Here is a 23684-nt window from a genome sequence, read left to right on the forward strand (position 1 = left end):
TAGATGCACTTACCGTGACACTACTAATCTCCTAATAGTCAACAGTTATTGATTTTTGGGCTCCAGCCAGTGATCCACAATATAATAAAAATGTGGAACAGTTACATACAAGGATAACGAAGTTATTTGTAAAGCTATCAGTACTGTAAATAGTGTAAATAAGGATGCTCATTCTTTAACCACCTAATAAATATTGGAGTGTGTGCCACTTCACTCATTCATCGCACAGCAAATCCCACCTGGCTATTCCTTCCTATACTGGTCCCAATTTAATAGTGCTTTTCTGAATAGCCATTAGATTCGAGTTAGTCTCTTTCCCAAGAACGTCTATAACAATGTTAGTGTATATTCGGGTTAAATCAAGAAAGGATCCACGTGATTTTAGCAAAACTAAATGAGATGGAGATTGCAGCATCATTCGCGGTCTTCATATTCCACGAGGTAGGAGAGACTTATTTACAAATGCCTTTGCACATCAAAAAACATTAACAGGAAAATAGACATAGTTGTGTTTACGTGACAGGAACCAACGTGAAGTTTAAACAAATCGATGTCTTCCATAGGAAAAAAAAATTGAATCAAATTTGAAGGAGAAATTAGCCTCACATCTGACATATTTATCCGTTGATAATGGAGCCGAGGAGTTTAAGAAGTGATGACCATAACTTTCAAGATGTCTTGTAACTAGAGGGAACGAACCAGTAATAAACTCTTGTACAACATGCAGCATATCAATTCTACTAGCAGTAACTGTTCAAAATCATAAAAATTTTACAGATTTCTGGTCGTATGTACACAGAAAAATTTTTCTATGTACATTATGAGTGCAAATCGGTAACAAAATCAAGCAATGAAGTAAATAAAAATAATGGGAAAAAAGAGATACAGATATAGGCCTTATGAGAGTTACTCGCAAAATGGCGAAGTCCAGCAAAAAAGTCTGCACACCTTGAGAGACGCCTTGGTGACAAAGAGTTTGCTGCAGTCTTCACACTCGTATCTCCTCTGCTGCTCGGTGGCTGCTTCACAGGATAAAGTTGGATTTGCTGGCAGATCTTCAGGTTTCTGGGAAGATTCTGGCAAGTTTCGAGGCTGCTGTCGTCGACGGTGCGGAAGCTGCATCTGTTGTGGATTTGGCTGCTTGGGTTCCTGGAAGTGCGCTGGAATCTTTGATGGTGATAATGAGAGTGATGGTGCCGTCGGGAGCGGTTGTGATTGCGGGAGAGGTGGCACCGCGGGAGTGAGATGATCGCTCTGCTGTGGAGGAACACAGAGAGGTGGTGGAGATGATGGTGGTAGAGGAAGCGGTTGGTGCTCAACAGGGGCAACACGCTGGCGCTGTTGTGGCTGTTGAGGAGACGTCACGGCCTTCGCCCCACAGGGTTTGCCGCTACCGCTTCTGCTGCTGTTGTTGATGTTTTTGGTTTCTGGGCGTGTCTTCTTGTCTGCAGGTACTACGCCCATCAACCGCTTCAGGAGAAAGCTGTCCTGCTCCTGCACGCGCTGGTACGTTGGCGATGCGGAAGAGCGCTCTTGCTGCTGTACATGGGAAGTCCTACATGAGATGCAGCACAAACAGTGGGCCTACCACAGTGAGAGAACGAGACTGCAAAGGTTGTTAATCAGAGTTTGGAACATGCGAACCCTAAGTTAGAGTGAGGCTAGGTGGAACTCTGGGGAAGCTAGCGGTTAAATCTGGAAAGCGAGAGGTCACGGGATAGAATCATGATTGGAGAACAGATATTTTCGGTGTGGATTTATCTAGCTTCCACTACTCATTGTGAAAATTTGCTAGGAATGACACGTGGTGTAATTCTACATTAAACTGTAGGTCTCCATTATGCAGCAGAATTATTGGGGTAGGTTAGCGATATACAAGTCTCCAAAGTAGTGTGCAATTGAGGGAATTGGACCTGGCAATTCAGCTACACGAAGTTACTATGTTATTATATGGTCAATATACTTTAAAGTAGAACGGATGTAGACTGTCTTCGAGAATTTGAGGGATATTCCACATCCACGTGAATGCATTGCTTCATGGACTTAAACTGCATTAAAACAACGCGCAGAGGCATGACACGTTAATTGCAAGCCAATATCAATCTCCTCATGTCCCTGTTACCGATAAAGTGACCGGAGGCCTTGGAACAGTGGTTATAACAGCGTGTTGTGTGCGTTTGGCACAAAGTATTCCAGTCGTAACGGTTCAGAGAGACAAAGCAAATACATTGTTGGGTGACGTTTAATGGGTCTGATAAGTGGCATACTAGACGGTACCCAACTGGCCGAAGTTTAGCGTCACCTCCAGCTGTCATTTCAGGAAAAAGGAAATGGCCTATAGAAATTGCAAGCTGGAAAGGTATGTTTGTATCATGAGGCTTTTGAATTGTGGCCTGGCTTCCATGTAATGTACGGTAATGCCCGCTTACGTATGAATGGCTTGAGTGCCTGGCTCTACAGTAGACACTGCACAAAATGTTGGCATTTAGTGGATCATTGGAGTCTGTAATATGGCAACTGAGTTCGGAGCATAAGGGGGTCTGCTAAGTTCACTATCAGTCTAGCTTATGTCTTTGCATCTAATCAGAGATCACATCTGGGCCGCTTGTGATACTGGAGCATCAGCCCACAGGCTACTGAATTCAGTTGGGCTGCCTGCCCTTGCACCTCAGGATACTGATGACGTTGCCCGCACTGTACATCAGCGGCCTTGTTACGTTAGTCATCCATGCACACCCTGCGCAAGCACCGTGTACACGGCTGGTGTGCACCGGGGGTGGCCTGTAATGTCTCTTGCAGCGGTCTCTCCGCTAACTTACCGATTATCAAGGCAAAGTAGTTTCAAGCCCAATTATTCCTTGGAGCGTCCATTCACTCCATGGAATAGCTTCTCTGCTATCTATGTTTTCTCTTAGGAAAAAGAATAGAGGACTTCTTGCCGATTAGTCGTAAAAGAAGGATGTATATGTATGTATTGTTGAGCTAGTCGCCATCTTGATGAGATTCTGTATGAGAAGAAATTTAATACATGAACTAAACTAAAGTAAGTGTGTTCGCGTATTATTTAACGGATTATTATTATTGACAGTGTCTGCTTACTACGCTGTGTTGCACGGGATCAGTGGGGAACGTCTGATTTACACTGGACGAACCTGCCGTTTTGTACGCTCAAGATATCCAGTTACTTCAAATAAATAGGCTAACACGGTCTTACCAGCAGATCTCCGGTCTTCCCCATGTGATCACCGAAAGTTAATAATTATTACAAATGTTTCCAGGAGATCGACTGACAATTTTCGTCGCACCGAGACTTCGAAATTGCTTCACTGCCTTATGGAATTTAAGTTAAGCTTAATTTAATCAGGATAGAACAGTATTGAACTGTGTGAATGTGATAAGCCTGCTTTGTCAATGAAAATTCCCTTAATATACGCATGTTTTTACTATCCTGATCAGTGAAGCTAAATCAGGCCGGTGTGAGAGAAGTTTTTAAATTTTAGATCACATACAAAATATAGTAAAGGCCCACTGCCCCAAGGATGGGAGGTAGCAGTGTTGTTGGAGATGACCTGTCGTGGGCCACTGCGCCGTGGCGCTATGTCTGGGGAGGCGCTTACTGCATAAAGAAGTGGCCTTGCTGTGGCCTCAAATCAGAGAGTTCCGTTGGCAGACCCATGTGATGTCCTCATCGGGAACAGTTGCGTCGTCCTGGTTGGGCTACGATATTCAGCAGGATTCAATTACAAAAGTAACTAGTACTTATAATCGGTCGTGGCATTCTTGTTGTGCATGTGCGCCACTACCAGTCACTTCTCTGGAAACACCGTTACCACCGTCAGGGTGGAAGTCTGCCTTGCCCCTTGCTGCACTAATCAGCGCAGTACTGCTGAGTTCACTTCTCAACAAGATAACCTGCCTCATAGCAGTAGGTCGGCCTCATTGAATTATTACAGTGGTAACTTCTCACACTTTTCTGCTGTCAGCGCCTCTGCAAAGCACTACTCATGATCGCGTTAACGTGCCCATATATGGTCCTTACTCTACATTATCCCTCCTGCAATCAACAAGACCCAGTCCCTCACGTATATCTTATAACCAAATGGTTCAAATGGCTCTGAGCACTATGGGACTCAACTTCTGAGGTCATTAGTCCGCTAGAACTTAGAAGTAGTTAAACCTAACTAACCTAAGGACATCACAAACATCCATGCCCGAGGCAGGATTCGAACCTGCGACCGTAGCGGTCTTGCGGTTCCAGACTGCAGCGCCTTTAACCGCACGGCCACTTCGGCCGGCTATCTTATAACCAGTTTAGTATAATACTACACATACGCACAAAACAGGAAGAAAAGTTTGTAACTAAATCAACTGGTAACTTTCCCACATAGGTTAGATACTACATCCAAATCTACTTTCTATGCTGCTTGTTGCTACTTGCTTACTAGTCTATTTATAACACCAATTATGCCCTCTTGGTGATGTAAACCTTCACAGTTTCTCCATTGCCGCCGGCCGCGGTGGTCTAGCGGTTCTAGGCGCGCAGTCCGGAACCGCGCGACTGCTACGGTCGCAGGTTCGAATCCTGCCTCGGGCATGGATGTGTGTGATGTCCTTAGGTTAGTTAGGTTTAAGTAGTTCTAAGTTCTAGGGGACTGATGACTACAGATGTTAAGTCCCATAGTGCTCAGAACCATTTTAACTATTTTTAGTTTGTCCACTGAAAATGGTTCAAATGACTCTGAGCACTATGGGACTCAACTGCTGAGGTCATTAGTCCCCTAGAACTTAGAACTAGTTCAACCTAACTAACCTAAGGACATCACAAATATCAATGCCCGAGGCAGGATTCGAACCTGCGACCGTAGTGGTCTTGCGGTTCCAGGCTGCAGCGCCTTTAACCGCACGGCCACTTCGGCCGGCGGTTTGTCCATTGCTCCCTTCTTTTTTTTTTTTTTTTTTTTTTTTTTTTTTTCAACTGTAAATTTACATCTGTTCTGTATTCGTTCTACAAGGTTACACACACTCTCTCTCTTATGTTCAAGAGATCAAATCCACTGGAATCTGGACCATTGGTAGTTTATGCTGACTATCAGCCCTCCGACTCAAATGTATTAAAGGTATACACAGCAGAGTTAGGGTCACTTTGGCACTTCGTACTGAAGGATTAAAAATCACCGTCACACGTCGTTGTCCTTTTCTGAACTGCTCTACGTCTTGCGCTAACTGCATGGCTGAAATGCTCCCTTCCCGTGTGGCACCGAATCAATCCAGAGAATGAATGGCGTCAGCTTCTAATGCCTGTTTCAGCAATATTACACTTGGTGCTGGTATCAGCTCCAAACGTACATGTAGCCAATGCAACAGAGGCTGTGAGATGTTCCCTTGCGTGAATCCAGTTATCAACGCTGCCAGATGGAAGTTTGCCGCTGTTATGTCGCATGTAGTCCCTGAAATTGAATCCACTCGGCTTCCGTCAGCTTCCCGTGTTCGTAAAATCTTACCATTGTTTTCATGTCATCACAGGTAGGATAAATCCAATGAAAATCTGCTTGCTGGAAATACAGTCAGCCGGCCGGTGTCGCTGAGCGGTTCTAGGTACTTCGGAACTGCGCTGCTGCTGAGGGCAGGTTCGAATCCTGCCTCGGGCGTGGTTGTTTATGATGTCCTTGGGTTAGTTAGGTTTAGGTAGTTGTAAGTCTAGGGGACTGATGACCTCAGATGTTAAGTCCCATGGTACTTACAGCCCTTTTGAAAAGCAGTCTGGGTTCCATGTCATCCCTTGGACGATCTGTTCCCTTCTGTTCATCTAAGAATAATTGCACTGCGCACGTGTTCTGGTTGCTTTATATCACCCCAGTGAGACACACGGTGACGTCAATGTTGTTACTCTTGCGTCATTACCGCATGCCTATCATGAACTTCAGATATAAATAATACCTCGCGAATGTTCACCCTCAGGAGTTTTCCAAGAACACTTCACTTCACTGGGTACGTGTGAATGGCATATCACTAAAACTGTGCATATTTTTCTGTTGCTATAAATTGAATTAGAATATATAATCGCACTTAGTCAGTCTTTACTTCTACTGATGCTGTGTGGTAGTAGAAGGTAGGTTTTGTCTGCTTGGTTCCGCGAATAGGCTAAACTGAGGCAGTAGCTCGCTTCATGTTTTCTGTAATCTCAGCAAGTGCTGTTCACGCGACAAAACCTAATAGAGCTACAACTCGCATTCTTTTCTATCCTTATCCTGAACATATCGCAACCCGGGGACAGGGATAAAAGTCACTCCTCCTCCCGCGTCAGATGTCTGTTGTGACTAGCAAGACCATGCACAAACAGCAAAATAACAGGAAAAAACTCGACACTAACATAAGTCATTCATAACAATCCAATACATAAGCAAACACATCAACAAAGCAATCTTCTTGATTTAAATGCAAGTGGTAGTTCATGTACAGGCTCAACCACATCTTGTCTCTTAACCCAAATACTTCCCCTGGAGTTCTCCAGTTCCATCCTTGACGCTCCTGGAATCAACACTGGACTTCCTCGAAGATGACGTAGATGCCCAACACGAGCTATTGCCACTCTTCTTGGCAACAGGAGCTTGCAATTGAATAGTGAAGTAGTCTCCACCACATAACAGGGTCGTTGATACATTGATGAACTCCTTCATCTTCCCTTTTTGGCTTGTATGGGCTGGATAACATCACCTATTGTTCTACTTCGTATTATGGTAAACTTGCTTTACGTCTCACTGCTTCCTCCTGCTTCTCTAACGCCTTCTTATTTGCCTTCTGTACTTTTTTCCATTATTTGTGTATTGTTTTTGGGAACTCGAGTAGTGACTATCAAGTTCTACTTTTCTTTACCTCAATCAAATCGAACGGTGGTGGCATTTGCCGACCGTACACGACCTCATACGGGGACAACACAGTCTTCGTTCATACTTCTGAGTTATGTGCTGTCATGACATATCTTAGATCTACATCCCAGTTACTACGATCTGTTGTTCCAAGTACCAGTTCCGTTTTACCAGTTAATTGTTGGTAAGGCGGGTACCAGGTTGAGATTCATTGGGAGAGTGCTTAGAAAATGTAGTCCAGCAACAAAGGAGGTGGCTTACAAAACACTCGTTCGACCTATACTTCAGTATTGCTCATCAGTGTGGGATCCGTACCAGATCGGGTTGACGGAGGAGATAGAGAAGATCCAAAGAAGAGCGGCGCGTTTCATCACAGGGTTATTTGGTAACCGTGATAGCGTTACGGAGATGTTTAATAAACTCAAGTGGCAGACTCTGCAAGAGAGGCGCTCTGCATCGCGGTGTAGCTTGCTCGCCAGGTTTCGAGAGGGTGCGTTTCTGGATGAGGTATCGAGTATATTGCTTCCCCCTACTTATACCTCCCGAGGAGATCACGAATGTAAAATTAGAGAGATTAGAGCGCGCACGGAGGCTTTCAGACAGTCGTTCTTCCCGCGAACCATACGCGACTGGAACAGGAAAGGGAGGTAATGACAGTGGCACGTAAAGTGCCCTCCGCCACACACCGTTGGGAGGCTTGCGGAGTATGAATGTAGATGTAGATGTAGACCTGTGGATAAATTGGATTAGGGCTTAACTACTTCACATGCAACAGCCATACATCTCCTTCAGAAAGTCCACATGAAATTTGTTCCTAGTCTTTAATTTCGTTAATTAGTATCTTTTATTAGCATACTTTATAAATAGGTAGGTGTGGTGCACAATCGGAAAATGTCTTTTATTACCATCTCAGTAATACCAATGCATGTTGTGTAATGTGTACGCACCGGGAGAGGTATTTTACAACCACAGAAATTTTAAAATAATACAGACTTCTTTAACTGTCGTTGACTTTTATTCACAGTATACTTTTTGAAGGTAAACTGATGTATATAGAGGGTCCTGAACCTCAAACTAAGAATATGAAATTTGTTGCGAAATTTAGCAGTCAGTAGAAAGATATAAAATTTTTTAGGTTAAGCTGTATTGAAGAAATTAGAATAATTACAGATCCTGGCATACAATGTATACAATTAAAAACAATAAATGTCTTTTTCAGAATTTTGAAAAGTAAAACACATGAATAATTACAATATATTCCAAATGTGAGTGTAATGTACACCTCTTCCCCCCTTGGTATTGTGAGAGTCAATACGAATTAGTTTTTAGCTGGTGTATGACTGCACGGTCGTAAAGCATCAGTGTCAAGCAATTCAGATGGTTTTAATGCTTCTGGTAGCTTTTGAAATGGCGGTCAATTACGGTTCAAGTCCGCTCACTGTGCACACTATACGCAATTCCTCACGTATTGATCCACATCCGCTTTCCTTCCTCTCCAAAAGCACCTATCGGCTACTCCCTGATTTGTTGCTCTGCACCCTCCATCATCAGATAAAACATGGTAACACGCTTCCTTTAAAATCTGCTCCTTAAACTTCTCTGGTACTACCTATGAACTACAGTCCACCAAATGTGCAAAACTTTGGTTGCGTCCTGTAATGTTTAAATCGATGTCAGTTCTCTGCACTGTCTGCTACTGCGCAAGACCAGGACCCAGAACAGACAACACTGTTACCTTTCCGCTTAATGTATCTGCTTTCCTGTGCTTCTGCTCTGGCTTGTGTACTATTTTGCAGTCGAATTCGTGGTGTCTCAGGAATCGTCTTGTCAGCCAGATAGCCAGGTGCTTCACTCCCAATAACCAATTCATGGCAGCGAGTTCGGTCACTATTCGACATTTTCCCCCCATAAACATAAACATCTAAAATACGTGACGTCATAAATGAGGCTTAGTAAATCCTACTCTGTTGTCGAACAGTTTTTCTCTGCTTCATGCAGCTGACTCGATGCGTAGGCTACAGGATGTTCATCTCCATTAACCTCCTGACTTAAAACACATCCCAAAGCATGATCAAGTGTGTGACACAAAAGGATAAAGACCTTCTGAAAGTCAATGAATACTAGAACTGATGTCAAAGCTCTCTTTATTTCTTCAATTGCATTCTGACACTCTTCTGTCGACATGAATGTCACACCTTTCCTTAACAGCGGCGTGAGTGATACTGGTATGTCAGCAATTCCTCTCAGCAATTTTCTGTAGTACAGAGTGACACACAATAATTGGAATGTTTGAAATGAGTAGTGGTAGCCATGGGCAGGCAGCAGCACTGCCGGTTCGTGACAGAGACTAAACAGTCCGCCATTTCCGTAATCATAGATCAGTGGAACGGACAACAGCGTGCGTTAGCCATAAAAATGTTTTATGAAAACAATGACAGTTTGGTAGTGGCGAGGGGGAATTTCGACGTTTTTATAATTTAGGACGTCATGATGCCGTTCCGTCGATAAATGCGATAAAATGTTGGATTAATAGCTTTGAAGAGTCTAGATATGCCACCAAGAACAGTACAGGTAACAGGACCGAAAGCATCTGTCTCTTCGAAAAAATATGGCCCTACGATAAATGATGCCGTAAACTCTCACCTCACAGTCACCTTTTCAGGATGAAGTGGTACTGGGTGATTTGCGTGTGGATTTCCCGTTGCCCATGCTCGACCATTCTGTGTATTGCCATATCCTGTCAGATGGAAGTGGGCTTCGTGTGCCCACAAAGTCAACCACTGCCAATCATTGTCCACTTCCATGCGAGCAACAAATTCTAAAGCAAAAGTCTCTCCTGCTGGTAGGTCAACAGAAAGCAACTCGTGCACACGGGTAATAGTGAATGGGTAGCAACGAGGGATGTTTCGAAGGATTTTATGCACCGTGCTCACGGGTATGTCCAATGTTCGGGCAATTCTCCGTGCACTACACGTTTGCACACCACCACTCGTCTCCTCCCGAACTGCTGTGGCCACTGCTTCCACTGATGACGAATCAGTTCGTTTCCTCTCTCTACCAGGTTACACACCAAAAGAAATCGTCTTTTTGAATTTGCGAACAATATCCTCCAAACCCACGGCAGTCATCGGACCAACGCCTCTTTTCAAACCCTTCAGTGTCCGGAACTTCTGCAGCGTGACGTGTGCGCAGACATCATTCCTGTAATACATCTTTACAAGCAGGGCACGATCCTGCAATGAGACAGTCACGGCGAACGTCGCAGAAGCGAAAGGAGGAAAAGCCGTGTACCCGACGTGTTTATACCAACTTCAGTGGGTCGTGGGAATAACAGGTGTTTTCATATACGTATTCTGGCACATACGGCGCCATCTATTGATCAACTTTCACACAATTTTCGTTTCTTCTGCCATACATTTTCCCCCTTCTTCGATAATATTCCGTTACAATTTGACGTCATTCTGACCAGTGATGTTATTTTTACAGCGTTTTGAAAGTGTAACTTTAATTATAATCAACCTGTATATAGCCGTAAATAGAGATGAGTACATTAATATACACATCAACAGAGATAAAGTGACGTGCATGCTGGGAGCTCAGTCTGATGGGATGGGTGTGCATAAGCAAAACATTCGCTTGTACATGGACGCGAAAATTCAAACTCTCGAACTTAAAGTTGGAGGCATACGCAAGGAACCAGAGATATATTGTCATGCCCTTCTGAGGCTGAACGATAAACTAAATGGTCGGGAAAGAAAGTAAGCGACTTAACTGAAAGGGAAATAGCTGTTATTAAGAAGGGGACACTGAAAAGGAAACGAGCGACTTCACTGAAGGGAAAACAGCTATTACCGAGAAGGGGGAGCAGCAAAACAAGAATAAGAGCGGATATATAAAACCTCACACTGCTCAGAAGTACAATTACTGTATAACTAGGTGTCGACTTAGCATAAAGTGTTACAGGTACGAAAACTACCTAGTTTCAAATACTTCTCAAGATCACCCGAGTACACACTTTCCCCATCTGAAATATGTGCAGGTGGATCATTGTATATAGGAAATGTCTTACGATTTTCAACAGAGTAGCGAAGAAAACAAGCAAACATTTTAGTAAAACATATTTATTATCTTTTGCACATACATTTACATACAGCATACAAATCACTCCCTAATTTTGTTAGGTATAGTTATAATAATGTCCAATTTAATTTTTGACTTAAATCCACATCTGAATCACCTGTTTCTTTCTCCAGCCAGTAATTTGACAAATACAGAGAAGGTATGTTCTCGCAGTATACATCTCATATTTTCCTGTAAGCTACCTCTTTTACGGCTTTAACAAGTAGTTCTCCTAGACGATAGCACTTAGGGGTTCTAACTTTTTCTCTTATATCCTGCATGACACTATTGATGTAACGTTCCACGTCTTCCTGGGTGTAAGCACACGATCAGAATTTCTGCAGAGTGGCTAAAAAAACACTCTTCTGACTTGACACACTGATGCTGGAAACCAGAATCCAGACACGTGAACATTAATAAGCGTATCTGGGATGCCTAGCAACGTGAAGACATCTCCATTCCCTCGTACTCTCACGGATTTATCGGCAGCCATGCTGGATTCTGGTGCCCGTTCTCTCCAGCACTACTTCACACATTAGTTGATTCCAAGCCACATCGTGTTGCGACACTTCTGCGTGCTTGCGGGGGCCCTACACGATGTTAGGTGTACGTTTTTCTTTGGCTCTTCAGGTAATGAATATCCGAAAATTGTCAGTTGTGCAACTAAGTTTTCCAGATACTCCAGACCGAGAAAAGCTTATCAGCTACGATCTGTCTATGTACAGTTTAAATTGTCTAGCGATAAAGTAGGCGGAGATTCTTACCTCCAACTCCAATACCTATGATATAAGTATTATACAGAAGTGTTATCTTACAGCAGGAAAAACTTATTTTTCTCGGTCTAGAATATTGTTCTGCACAATACTGTCTGATATACATATTACAGAACTGGGACTGGTTGACACGAGCAACGTCATTCCTTACGTCCTAAGGTAAGAGTAAATGTATCGTACAGGCTTAAACAATTCCCCATTAAAGAAATTAGACTTTTAAGTACAATTAATGTGTTATGTCCACGGGAAAGGAAACTGGAAACGGAGGACATCGAAGTGAAGAAAATAAAACTAGAGTATACGTAGAAGACACTGCCATAAATGAAGAATATAAGCTGCAAATGGAAAAGGGATACGCGAACGCGGACGTGCAGGCCAGGTTTACGTATGACTTTTAACACAGTGTATGGAGAAATCTGGCAACTACTGGGGAATACAAGATAATAACATCTACTGTAAAGAGCATTGCTAAGTGGCTATACATTGGAATCCTGGCCGAAAACACCGGATTGGAGTATGTTTACTATGTTAAAGAAGACTTGAAAAATCTGTTTATCAAACTCCATTCCTGCTTGGATCCACTTGAAAAGTATGGATACATTATATCGAAACGGGATGGGTTTGATGGCGCACACTTACCAACAGAGCAACAGTTTGTAGCGCTTAAATCCACGAAGTAACAACATTTAATAGCACTTCGTTTGAAAAAGTTGTAAACTTCACGTTCTATGCCGAGATTCCACAAGAATGTTCTACAGAAGAACTGGCAGGCCACACCCAGGAAGATGTTGAATGTTATAACAACAGTGTCATGCAGGAAATTAGAGAAAAAGTTAAAGCACCTTAATGCTGTTGTCTAGGAGAATTTCCAGAACGAACAGAACTAATTGTTAAAGCCATAAAAGAGGCAGTTTACCGGAAAAAATGAGATATAAATTGGAATTCGAGATCGTACCTTCTGTGTATTGTCAAATTACTGGCTGGAGTAAGAAACAGATGATTCAGGTGTGGATTTAAGTTATAAGTTAAAAAATAAGTTGGACATTATTAAAACTGTACCTAACAATATAGTTAATAATACGGTTAATAAATTATATATTCGCCACTCTATCAAATATTCGAAGACATTGCTGTATACATTCATCAGCATGCATGTAATTCAAATGGGGAAAGTATGTAGTCGGGTGACCTTGAAAAGTAGTTGAAAGTGGGTAGTTGAAAGTATATGGGAAGCAGTTACAACGACAGCAATGGTCTGCCTGACTTGCAGATTGCATCTTCATGCCATGCTGCTGTATAGCCCTTACCTGCTGGACGGTAGTCCTCTTCTTCTTCAGGCATTCTTCCAATACAACTCCTTTCCATTAAGCATGTAGGAGGCTATAGGCACAATCCTAGGCTGCATGCTTACAGGCAGCAAAGCTGTCAACTCCTTCTGGCCAGTTATCAATAGCTCTTAGGTAGAACATATTCCGCACAGCAGTGAGGATGACGACTGGGTGATGATGGGACGAGAGGAAGTGTTGGTGGAGGGGGAAGCGGATAGGGATAAGCAGCTGAAACTCTTCAATGGCGTATACCACATACACGAATATGCTTCCACTTAATCGAATTAGCATCAACTGCCCCCTCTTCCGTTTTGGAAAAGTGATTGCTTCATGTCGAATATCTCGGCAGTTGGCAGATGTTCATGCACTTGAATTGCTTGCGACGTGCATATTGGTTCCATCCTTCTGTATTGTCACGATCTGCTGAACTGAATTCTTCTGCTTCTTTCACTTAAACTCTTCCATTATCGTAGTCTTTCATCCTCTGTGTTAGCAAACTTTGACTATATGTATTACAGCTAATGAAAGCCACTCTGTTCTTTACATTTATCTCGGTGATCGAACACATTATGATGCTTCCACAGCGACAGCTGAGCATAAACTGGACCTCTCCCACCAATTCTGGTGACATGAGCGAAGAAAAAAACCCACACAATCTCTGTGGCAGAAGGTGGGGGTGGAACATCACCACAGCTCTAGAACAAAGAAATTACCACCATTTTTTAAATTCGCGACAAAATTCGAAATACACGCCAACACGGAAGGGGGGAGGATTTTGGGACACGGTGATCCATGTACGGGCTGAGCAAACCACATGATGGCATCGGTCAGTGGAGATGGTGGTGGAAGTAGTTAATTAATTAGTTCAATTAATTTACAAATCAATTTGATGTCAAAATTTCGCACGGAACCCCCTTATCCAGCTAATAATGTAACCTAATTCCAAATTTGCCGCAGAGCAGTCTACAGCCACGTCCAAAGTTACAGCGATTGTTAAAAGTTTTATCGTATCGCAGTCCGTGTCTGAATGCATAAACAAATATCACGAACACTGGAGGTAGGAATTAAAAAACGCATACGGTCACAACTTTTCTTCTTTTATTAAGGACACGATGCATTTCGGCCGCTGTGGGTCCATCATCAGGCGTAATTCGTCTTAATACACGTTTTATTTTTTTCTTTTGAATGAGGTGAAGTGTACATTCGTGTGACGAAAAGGTTTGATGTTAGGTTGTGAATTTCTACTAGTGTGTCCAGCATGTTCTCCAGACATGAACCCTATCGAACCAGTCTGGGATAGATTGGAAAGGGCTGTTTATGGACGACGTGACCCACCAACCACTCCGAGGGATCTACACCGAATCGCCGTTGAGGAGTGGAACAATCTGGACTAACAGTGTCTTGATGAACTTGTGGATAGTATGCCACGACGAACACAGGCACGCATCAGTGCAAGAGGACGTGCTACTGGGTATCAGAGGTACCGCTGTGTACAACAATCTGGACCGCCACCTCTAAGGATCTCGCTGTGTGGTGGTACAACATGCAATGTGTGGTTTTCAAGACCAATAAAAAGGACAGAAAAGATGTTTATGTTGATCTCTTTTCCAGTTTTCTGTACAGGTTCCGGAACTCTCGGAACCGAGGTGATGCAAAACCTTTTTTCATGTGAGTATGTTTATATTATTCATCACTTCTGCCTCCATCTTTTCTGATAGTTGCAAACCGACAAGCCACTTCCTATAAACTTGTTTAACTCTCAAGAATGGTTGGTACATGCCTGGTTCTTACACATTCATTCAGTTTTGACTGAGGTGGGGTTTGGATATTCATGAGACCTGCTTGTTTAATAGCTGCCAAACCTCCCACACATCAATTTCTTACTAATATATTTTAAAAACAGCATTCATAAACCTTTAGGTTCCAATGCTACTGCACAAATTCTCACAAGAATGAATGTGCTTGTGTGATTTTCGAATTACACCAAAGGACACTCGAAATAGTATGGCGTTGTGGTGGTTTGATGTAAGAGTTGGCTGTTGCGTTTTTCAATGTGGACAAGGCATACGGTATCTTCTTGCATTTTCAAATCTCTGCACCATTTTAGCTGCCGAAAAAACACGTCAGCGGTGGAAGTCATTAGTATTCTGCTGGATATAGAATTTCTCGCAATTTTGTAATTTAAGGCGGATGAACTCTTCGACTCTAAACTTGAGACTCTGTTCCGATGATCTGTGGTGCTGTGGGGTGCTCTGCAGGAGCAGCTGACCTGTTGACATGCAGTTCTCTTGAGCACACTAGTGGCATTAGTCATGGCTAATGGTGGCCACTACCGACCTGGTGCTCAGCAGCAGAAGACTAGGCACGGTGGACAGGTCCGTTCTATGACAGTTCACTATCAGCTGACGAATCTCTGGTATCCAGATGTAATGTTGATATTGCAATCTTCATCACCATCAAAGAGGCTCTGTTGCATTTTCGAAACGAAGACACCACTGTTTCCCCCGTATCCCACCATAAATGTTTTAACAGAACACAGTTATAAACTTAGGGAAAGGCAGCTCTTGTGATTATAAGTTGTAAGTTTCAACTGTTGAAACAGAAAAAATTGGACATCAACTTGGGTGGGTGAAACTGCTTGAACATGGAAGCTGTTTGACACCACAAATTTTAAAATTACAAGAATTGTTGTTGTTTTTTTTTTTTAAATTTCCCGTCACTTTAACACAGGCCCTTAATTTCTACTAAGGACACTTGAAATCTGACAACAATAAAGGCTGCACAAATTTCTCCAGGTACACCGTCCCTGACTGTATACTGAGTACGACTGATCTGGCAACCATGCAGACTCGTCCACTTTCCCCAGAATGGCAATCTTTGAATTTGACATCATAGGTCTGGGAAAAAGCCAACAGAACATTTGGCCATCTTTCTCAGTCATAAGGGATTCTATAGTTATCACAAGTGACCTGGCAACCACACATTCTACATTATTATCAACAGGTCAGCACGTTAGATTTTGATGTCATAGGGCCTGGGAATACCCTCTAGGACAAGTGACCATCTCGGATCACCATCTTGGAATCTAATCTTAGCACAAATGACCGGAAAACCACGCCAGCTGCACTGTTGTCCCAGAGTCTGCAATCTTGGATCTCCACCTTGAATTCTGATATCATACTGCTAGGGAAAACCCAATAGGATTAATTAACTGTGTTCGCCATTTTAGATTTGCCATCTTGAATTTTCGAATTTGTCCCCATTTTTTATATGAAGCAGTTGGCCTATTATGTCATGGGGTGGCGTGAGGAGTGGCGTAAGAAATTTCGCAATGTTGCATGATGTCACCAATGGTGTCATCACGCATATCTAATTTTTCTCTGCTCTAGTAATGACTCCACACCATCACCCACCTCAGCCTCGCTCCCCAGTCACTGGAGTAATCTGGGTATGTTTTGGCAGATACTGTTTGTTCGAACATTCGCCAAAATGCGTAGTTGAGTGTGCATTGTTCCCTCAGTGGTTGCCAGAATAGCATTTTCAACATGTTGGATGAGACCTGCGGGCATCCACTCTAAGTACATCTGATGTTCCTTGCTATCCACTGTCGGAATTCTCCAAGGCGTATCATTATTCGCTCCACAATTGTACTGTTGACAATTAATAGGCGCTGACTGTTCTGCATTTTCCTCCCATTGGCACAGGACGCAGCAGAATTTCCGACAGTTGAAGTAAATCTCATTGGCTCAGTTTCGATATCATTGGTGGACTGCACCTTAAATTTTTGGTTTGGGGGATGAGAGCAATACTCGGAGTTCTGTCTGTCCTGCATAGTATGCCTAGCCCTGTCATTAATACGTCACATACAGTTAAGTAGACGATCAGTAACAGAACCCATACTTCGTGTAGGAGAGACACGGTCCATAATATATGCTGATACTTGAATTACCTTTGGAATCTCTGGTACAGGACTCTGGGGAGCCCTCCAAAACGACCATTTGCAGCAGCTTCGAATTATTTGACAGTTTCTATGGGTCATCAGTCTTCCGAATGGTTTGATGTGACGAGCCATAACTTCCCTTGCTGTGTCGGACTCTTCATCTCAAAATATTATTTTCTGTACACATTATTACACTTGCCCTATAATCCTATCATTTATTCTTCTTTTCAGTATTTTCCACACATTTCTTTCATTGCCGGTTGTGCACACTTTCTTATGTCAGACTAATTCTCAGCATCTCTCTGTAGCACCACATATCAAACGCTTTGAGTCGCTTCTTTTCGGTGTTTCTACATTCCGTAATTTATTTCCATACAATGCTGTGGTCCAGATCAATATTCTCAGATATATCTTCCGCACATGAAGATAAATGTTTGATAATAGCAGATTTATATTAGACACGAATACCCCTTTTTCTATGATAGTATGTTTTCTATGTCCTCTTTGCTTCGTCTGTCAAAGGTTTTATTTCGTCTAAGGAAGTAGAGTTCTTTCACTTTACTACACAGTAATCAGGGGATTTTGAATGCATGCTGAGAAGGGTGATCTCAGGTTAGCTTGACTCACGGGACAGCGTCAAAGAGATACTGAAGAAAGTGCAGTGGCAGATTGGTCAAGATTGATGCAAACTATTCTGACAAAGCCTACTTACAGAGTCTCAAGATACAGCCTTAAATTATGGCCGGCCGGTGTGGCCGAGCGGTTCTAGGCGCTACAGTCTGGAACCGCGCGACTGCCTTGGTCGCAGGTTCAAATTATGCCTCGGGCATGGATGTGTGTGGTGTCCTTTGGTTAGGTAGGTTTAAGTAGGTTTAAGTTCTAGGGGACTGATGACCTCAGAAGTTAAGTCCCATAGTGCTCAGAGCCATTTGAACCATTTTTGAACCTTAAACGATGAAGGTGGAAATATACTAGCCACACATGTATTGCTACCATAGGCATCGTGAAGACAAGAGTAGACTATACCATGTGCACAAAGTTTTTAAATAATCATAGTTCTCACACTCAATACTTGAATAGGTTCGGAAGAAGCCATAATAACTGGTATAGCTTTGCAGATATTACCAGGTGTACCGGTATGAAATGAGCGTTAAGATACAAATGTGTCGATAGGGAACATTTGTTGTGAACGAGCCTTAATGTTTTTTTGTTTGGTTGGTATGACCTCTGTCAAAGATATTTAGTGTACAAGTCATGGAACAAACAACATCATATGTTTTCATCATGTTAATATCGAATTTTGTACCAGAAAGTGACGATTTGCGCAAAGCATTAATTTTTTGTTTCCATTTTTAAAAAAGTGCTCCAGAGTCTCATCGAATGCTTGTCGAGTCATATGGTGATCATGCTGTATCAGAAACAACATGCAAAAGATGGTTTCAACGGTTCAGAAATAATTATTTTGATGTAAGAAATGAAGAACGTGGAAGACCACCAAAAAAGGTCGAAGACGCCGAATTGCAAGCAATATTGTATGAAGATGATACTTTGAGTCAGAAGCAACTGGCAGCTATGCTAAACGTTGCACAACAAACAATTTCTGACCATTTGAAAGCTATGGGAAAGGTCCAAAAGTGTGGAAAAAGGGTGCCACATGAATTGAATGAAAGACAGATGGAAAACCGGAAAACCATTTGTCAAATTTTGCTTCAAAGACATGAATGAAAATCAGTTTTGCATCGAATTGTTACTGGCTATGAAAAGTGGATTTATTTTAAGAATCCTAAATGGGAAAAATCATGGGTTAATCCGGGACAACCATCAACATCGACTGCAAAACCGATTCGGCAAGAAGACAATGCTCTGTGTTTGGTGGGATTAGAAAGGTGTGGTGTATCATGAGCTTCTAAAACCCTGTGAAACTGTGAATACTAATCGCTACAGACAACAAATGATTAATTTGAACTATGCGTTGATCAGAATGGGCCAGAAGACATGGAAAAGTAATTTTTTTACACGACAGTGCACACGAAGCAAAACTGGTTCAGGGTACAATCAAAACACTTGGCTGGGAGCTGCTACCCCACCCGCTTTATTCACTAGAGTTGGCCCCTTCCGACTACCATTTGTTTTCATCAATGGGACACGCATTGGCTGAGGACCAGTTGGATTCCTACGAAGAAGTCGAAAATTGGGTGTTTGATTGGTTTGCTTCATATGATGAACATTTCTATTGGCATGGCGTCCATGAATTACCAGAAAGGTGGTCAAAATGTATAGAAAGCAATGGTCAGTACATTGAATAAATTGTTTTTACTATTCAATTCAAAATTAGTGTTTCATTTTCACAAAAAAACGCTCATTTCATACCGGTATACCTGGTAGATATGCATGTAGATAAAGATGGACACCCCAATGAGAGCAGGATCACAACATGATGTCATGAAAAGTATGGGTCATCTTGATAGGGAAATATGGAAGCTAATTGTAGACAGCATTCTGGAAACTGGAGGTCTTAAAATGGCATTATGATAAAAGCATAAACGAGTATTGTGCATTAGCGAGCTGTTTTCAGTAGTTGCAATGATCCCAACACTTTTTTGTACCCATGAGATTACCATTGATAGTCTAAGTGTGGAGTTCGGATGAAGGAGCACACCTGTTTTGGTTGGACATGTCGGCTCATGCTCGCGGTCCCCGGCGACTTGCTGACGAAGGTATCATTGGGCGGTGGATTGCAGACATGGCGCTCTCGCAGCAGCTGCTCCTGTGACGCGAGCTCGCCAGCAGCCTGGCTGGGGCTTTGGGCCATTGCGGGCGGCGCGGACGGCGGCATCAGAGGGCTCCGACACGGAAGCGGCAGCATCGGCGGACCGGTATGTGGTGCCTGCTGCCAGTGCAGCGCGGGGTCAGTGCCACGAAGTTGTGGGGCCATTAGTGGCCACTGGCTGTGTGCCAGGGAGGGCTCCTTTGGAGACGGCACTACACAGTCTGGCGTCGTTTTCGGTAGTGATGGCGGAACGGCGGGTGTGGTGGCGGGAGTGGGTTCTCTGTCGGGTTCTGCAGCTGAGGTGGCGACTTCACAAATCTGTAGGGCAGCCGATCGTAGAAGACTGACATCGAGCGCCTTAGCGGTACACAGAAAGCGCGACAGGTCGTCGGCCGGAACTTCGGTGCTTCCGGTGTACATGAGGTCCAGCAGGCGGCGCATATCCTCATGGCTGACGTCGTGCAGGATCACCGTCACCGACTCGCCCGCGCCACATGGGTTCTCTAGCAGTATGCGCTGTAACACAACACACACTGGCTGCGTCAGCACCCAAGAAAAGCAACAAGTGACACATTAGTCAACATCCAAGCACCCAGAAAAATGCGCAGACGAATTTTTCGCAATGAAAGGTAAAAATCATATATTCCTCTTTCATTACTTTTTATATCGATGCGTCTGCGTGTTCCACTTGTCAGTAACTGTAATTCATCTCAAAGCCGCAAGGTGTCGTATTCAGGCAGTTAATGCAGGAACAGATGTATTCCACATGAGAAAGTCTAACATGTGATCATGGGTTAGAAACTATAAATCAATGGGCACAGCCACATCTCACTTACTTCCGCACTGTTTGTTTGACCATGGACACTTCTGCAATAAATGCAGTCATTTTTAAATAAAAAATAGGAATGCAAATAAATACGTTTATCTTCCATAGTGGAAGTTTAGCAGCTGGTATATGTATATCTTCTTTTGCTATGGTATCAAGGAGACAAAGAATAATGAGAAGATAATTTACGAAGTGTTACTTGGAGATAAGTTTGGCTTTAGAGAAGCTAAAGATGCCTGAAAGGTAGTCCAACGTTGGGCTTCATAATGTAATCAACACTCCACAAAAAAATGAAGATGGCGCTTTCATAGAATTTAGCATTTATCAAAAGCAGAGTATACGTAATTTGATGTAAGCTGTCTGAAATCCTCACAAACAATGGTAAATGCCATAGCGAAAGATAAATAATATTCAATATGTAAGAGACCAAACAATGAGCAATAAGAATAGGAAGAATGGAGATAAGTGGTCGGATTAAAACAGATTTAAGGCAACATGCAGTCATTCCGCTCGACAGTTTAACCTGTGAAACGGAAAAACAATGGAGAAAAAGTTCAGATCTCGGATTATGATTAAGGATATTATAATTATATTACACATTATTAATAGTAATTATAACTAATATCACAAGTCATACATACAGCACACACTTATTCACACGCAATGCATTTACTGATTAAGATTTAAAATTTACAACTAGATCACAACCGTGGTGCATATCTTTGAGACCTCTTAAAGGATCATCGAGTGAGCACTTCTAAAGTCCAACGCCGGTTTTAGATTAGTGTTGGTTCTCGAATACTGACAACATTAGTTTTCTGTCGTACTGGTTTCTTATTGGACTACAGAGCACCGTCTGGTAGCTTAACTCCGAACACACATTCGGCTACGTTCATTCGCTTGTTTGTGTCATCAAAAATTGTAAGTGAATACGTAATAACTTTACATCAAAAACAAAGAGAATTAACAAAACAAAAATTACTGTCGAATTAACACATAGAAAGACGAAAAACGTCGTCACAGAACGGAACTCTTAACTGGCACGGGTTATGTCTATAATTAGAGCTGTGAGAATTTTTGGGGGTGTGAGTACCTTTTCATAATAGGGTTGTGTTTCACAGTAGTGAAGATGAAAGCAAGAGCACATAATAACTCTGCAAGAGGCGGCTAAGTACTTGGAAGAGAAGTTGAACTGATTGAAAAGGCTTTATAAGCTGAAGTTCAATAAAAATAAAACAAACATAATGGGATGAAGGTCAAGTAAGTCTCGCGGTGCTGACGCACTTACAATAGAAAATAAGAAATAGAAAGAAGTTGATCAGTTTTGTTATTTGGGCAGCAAAATAAATGATGATGGCAGAACGTGATCAAGAATTGTCACTGGGTAAGATCTGACTAGCACACAAGACAAACTGCGTACTATGAGACAGGACGGATTTCATGTCCTAATGTATTAACATAAACTTGGTTGTGATTGTGTTCTGAGTATATATCTACATGTCTGTGTGCTTTCTGGATGCACAATAAGCTGAAAATTCTACAGAATTGGTAAGTGACACGTATGTCGTTACGACTTTATTAGTTTTCTTCCTTACTTGATGTCACCCTCCACGGATTCCTCATCTGTGTCAACATCATCTGCGAGTAGCACTTGCAACCAATAGAGACACATAATATGTCTCTGACAATGGGTAATGCGCACGAATACCGGTTTCGCAAATAAATAATTCAAGTGCAGATCACGGCCATCAGAGGATGTCAATTAATAAAAAAGCCTTTGAAATGTGGTGATACAGAAGAATGCTGAAGAGTAAATGGGTAGGTTGAATAACAAATGATGAGGTGCTGAATCGATCTGGGGAATAATGTGATTTATAGCACAACTTTACTAAAAGAACTAATCGGTTGACAGGACACATCTGGAGACGTCAAAGAATCGTCAGTTTCGTAATGGAGGGAAGGTGTGTGGTAAAAATTGTGTAGAGAGACCAATGATTGAATACAGGAAGCAGATTCAAGTGTATAGGTAACGACAGTTAAGCAGAGATGAAGAGCATTCCACAGGATAAATTGGCATCGACAGAAGAGAAGGAGATGTTTTTAGGTGATGTCAGCAAAGAGGAATCAGAGAAGAAAAATAACGGAAAGGAAGAAGAGAAGAAAGAAAACGAAGAGAAGGAGAAGCAATAGGGAGAAGGAGAAACAATAGAAACAGAGTGGAGCCAGAGAGGCAAAAGTGAAGGGACTAGCAAGAGCAGAAAACTTAATTTCAAATATACACATCTGAAAATGTAAGACAGCACATAATTTCACTGGTCTGAGTTAGTGGGTGCCTGCGAGCCGAAATTGTTTATTATGAGGACAGAAGCATTACTACCAAGCACAAAAAATAATTCTTTTGTTAATCAAGATGGATGAGGGAGAAAGTGGAAGCATTGCTGAAAGTAGCTACTGTCAAGCTAAAGTGCCAGCATATGAACTGAAAAGACGAATTAAGAATCCACTGGATAAATAGGTGAACCCAGTAGGCGGAGAAAGACAATTAAGCAGAGTCCGTTAGCAGCTAAAGTATAATTTATTGCCGGAAGATAATAAGAAGAAGGGAAATTACAGCAGTATTTTATTGAAACTTCCTGGCAGATTAAAACTGTGTGCCCGACCGAGACTCGAACTCGGGACCTTTGCCTCTCGCGGGCAAGTGCTCTACCAACTGAGCTCCCGAAGCACGACTCACGGCCGGTACTCACAGCTTTACTTCTGCCAGTACCTCGTCTCCTACCTTCCAAACTTTACAGAAGCTCTCCTGCGAACCTTGCAGAACTAGCACTCCTGAAAGAAAGGATATTGCGGAGACATGGCTTAGCCACAGCCTGGGGGATGTTTCCAGAATGAGAGGTACTGGCAGAAGTAAAGCTGTGAGTACCGCGCGTGAGTCGTGCTTCGGTAGCTCAGTTGGTAGAGCACTTGCCCGCGAAAGGCAAAGGTCCCGAGTTCGAGTCTCGGTCGGGCACACAGTTTTAATCTGCCAGGAAGTTTCATATCAGCGCACTCTTCGCTGCAGA

The 23684-nt window shown here is 42.6% G+C and overlaps 1 protein-coding gene across 1 annotated transcript in view; it reads right to left on the minus strand.

Annotated features, from left to right (window-relative positions):
* Positions 1-906: 906 nt before the first annotated feature.
* LOC126199454 (uncharacterized) overlaps positions 907-23684 on the minus strand; it is a 28726-nt gene continuing 5948 nt past the window's right edge. The window contains exons 2-3 of the mRNA XM_049936375.1: positions 19645-20312; positions 907-1555 (exon numbers count right to left, since the gene is read on the minus strand). Coding sequence (XP_049792332.1) covers positions 907-1555; positions 19645-20312 — 1317 coding nt within the window. The remainder of the gene's footprint in view (positions 1556-19644; positions 20313-23684) is intronic.

This window comes from Schistocerca nitens, chromosome 8, assembly GCF_023898315.1.
Source record: "Schistocerca nitens isolate TAMUIC-IGC-003100 chromosome 8, iqSchNite1.1, whole genome shotgun sequence".
Lineage (NCBI taxonomy): Eukaryota > Metazoa > Arthropoda > Insecta > Orthoptera > Acrididae > Schistocerca > Schistocerca nitens.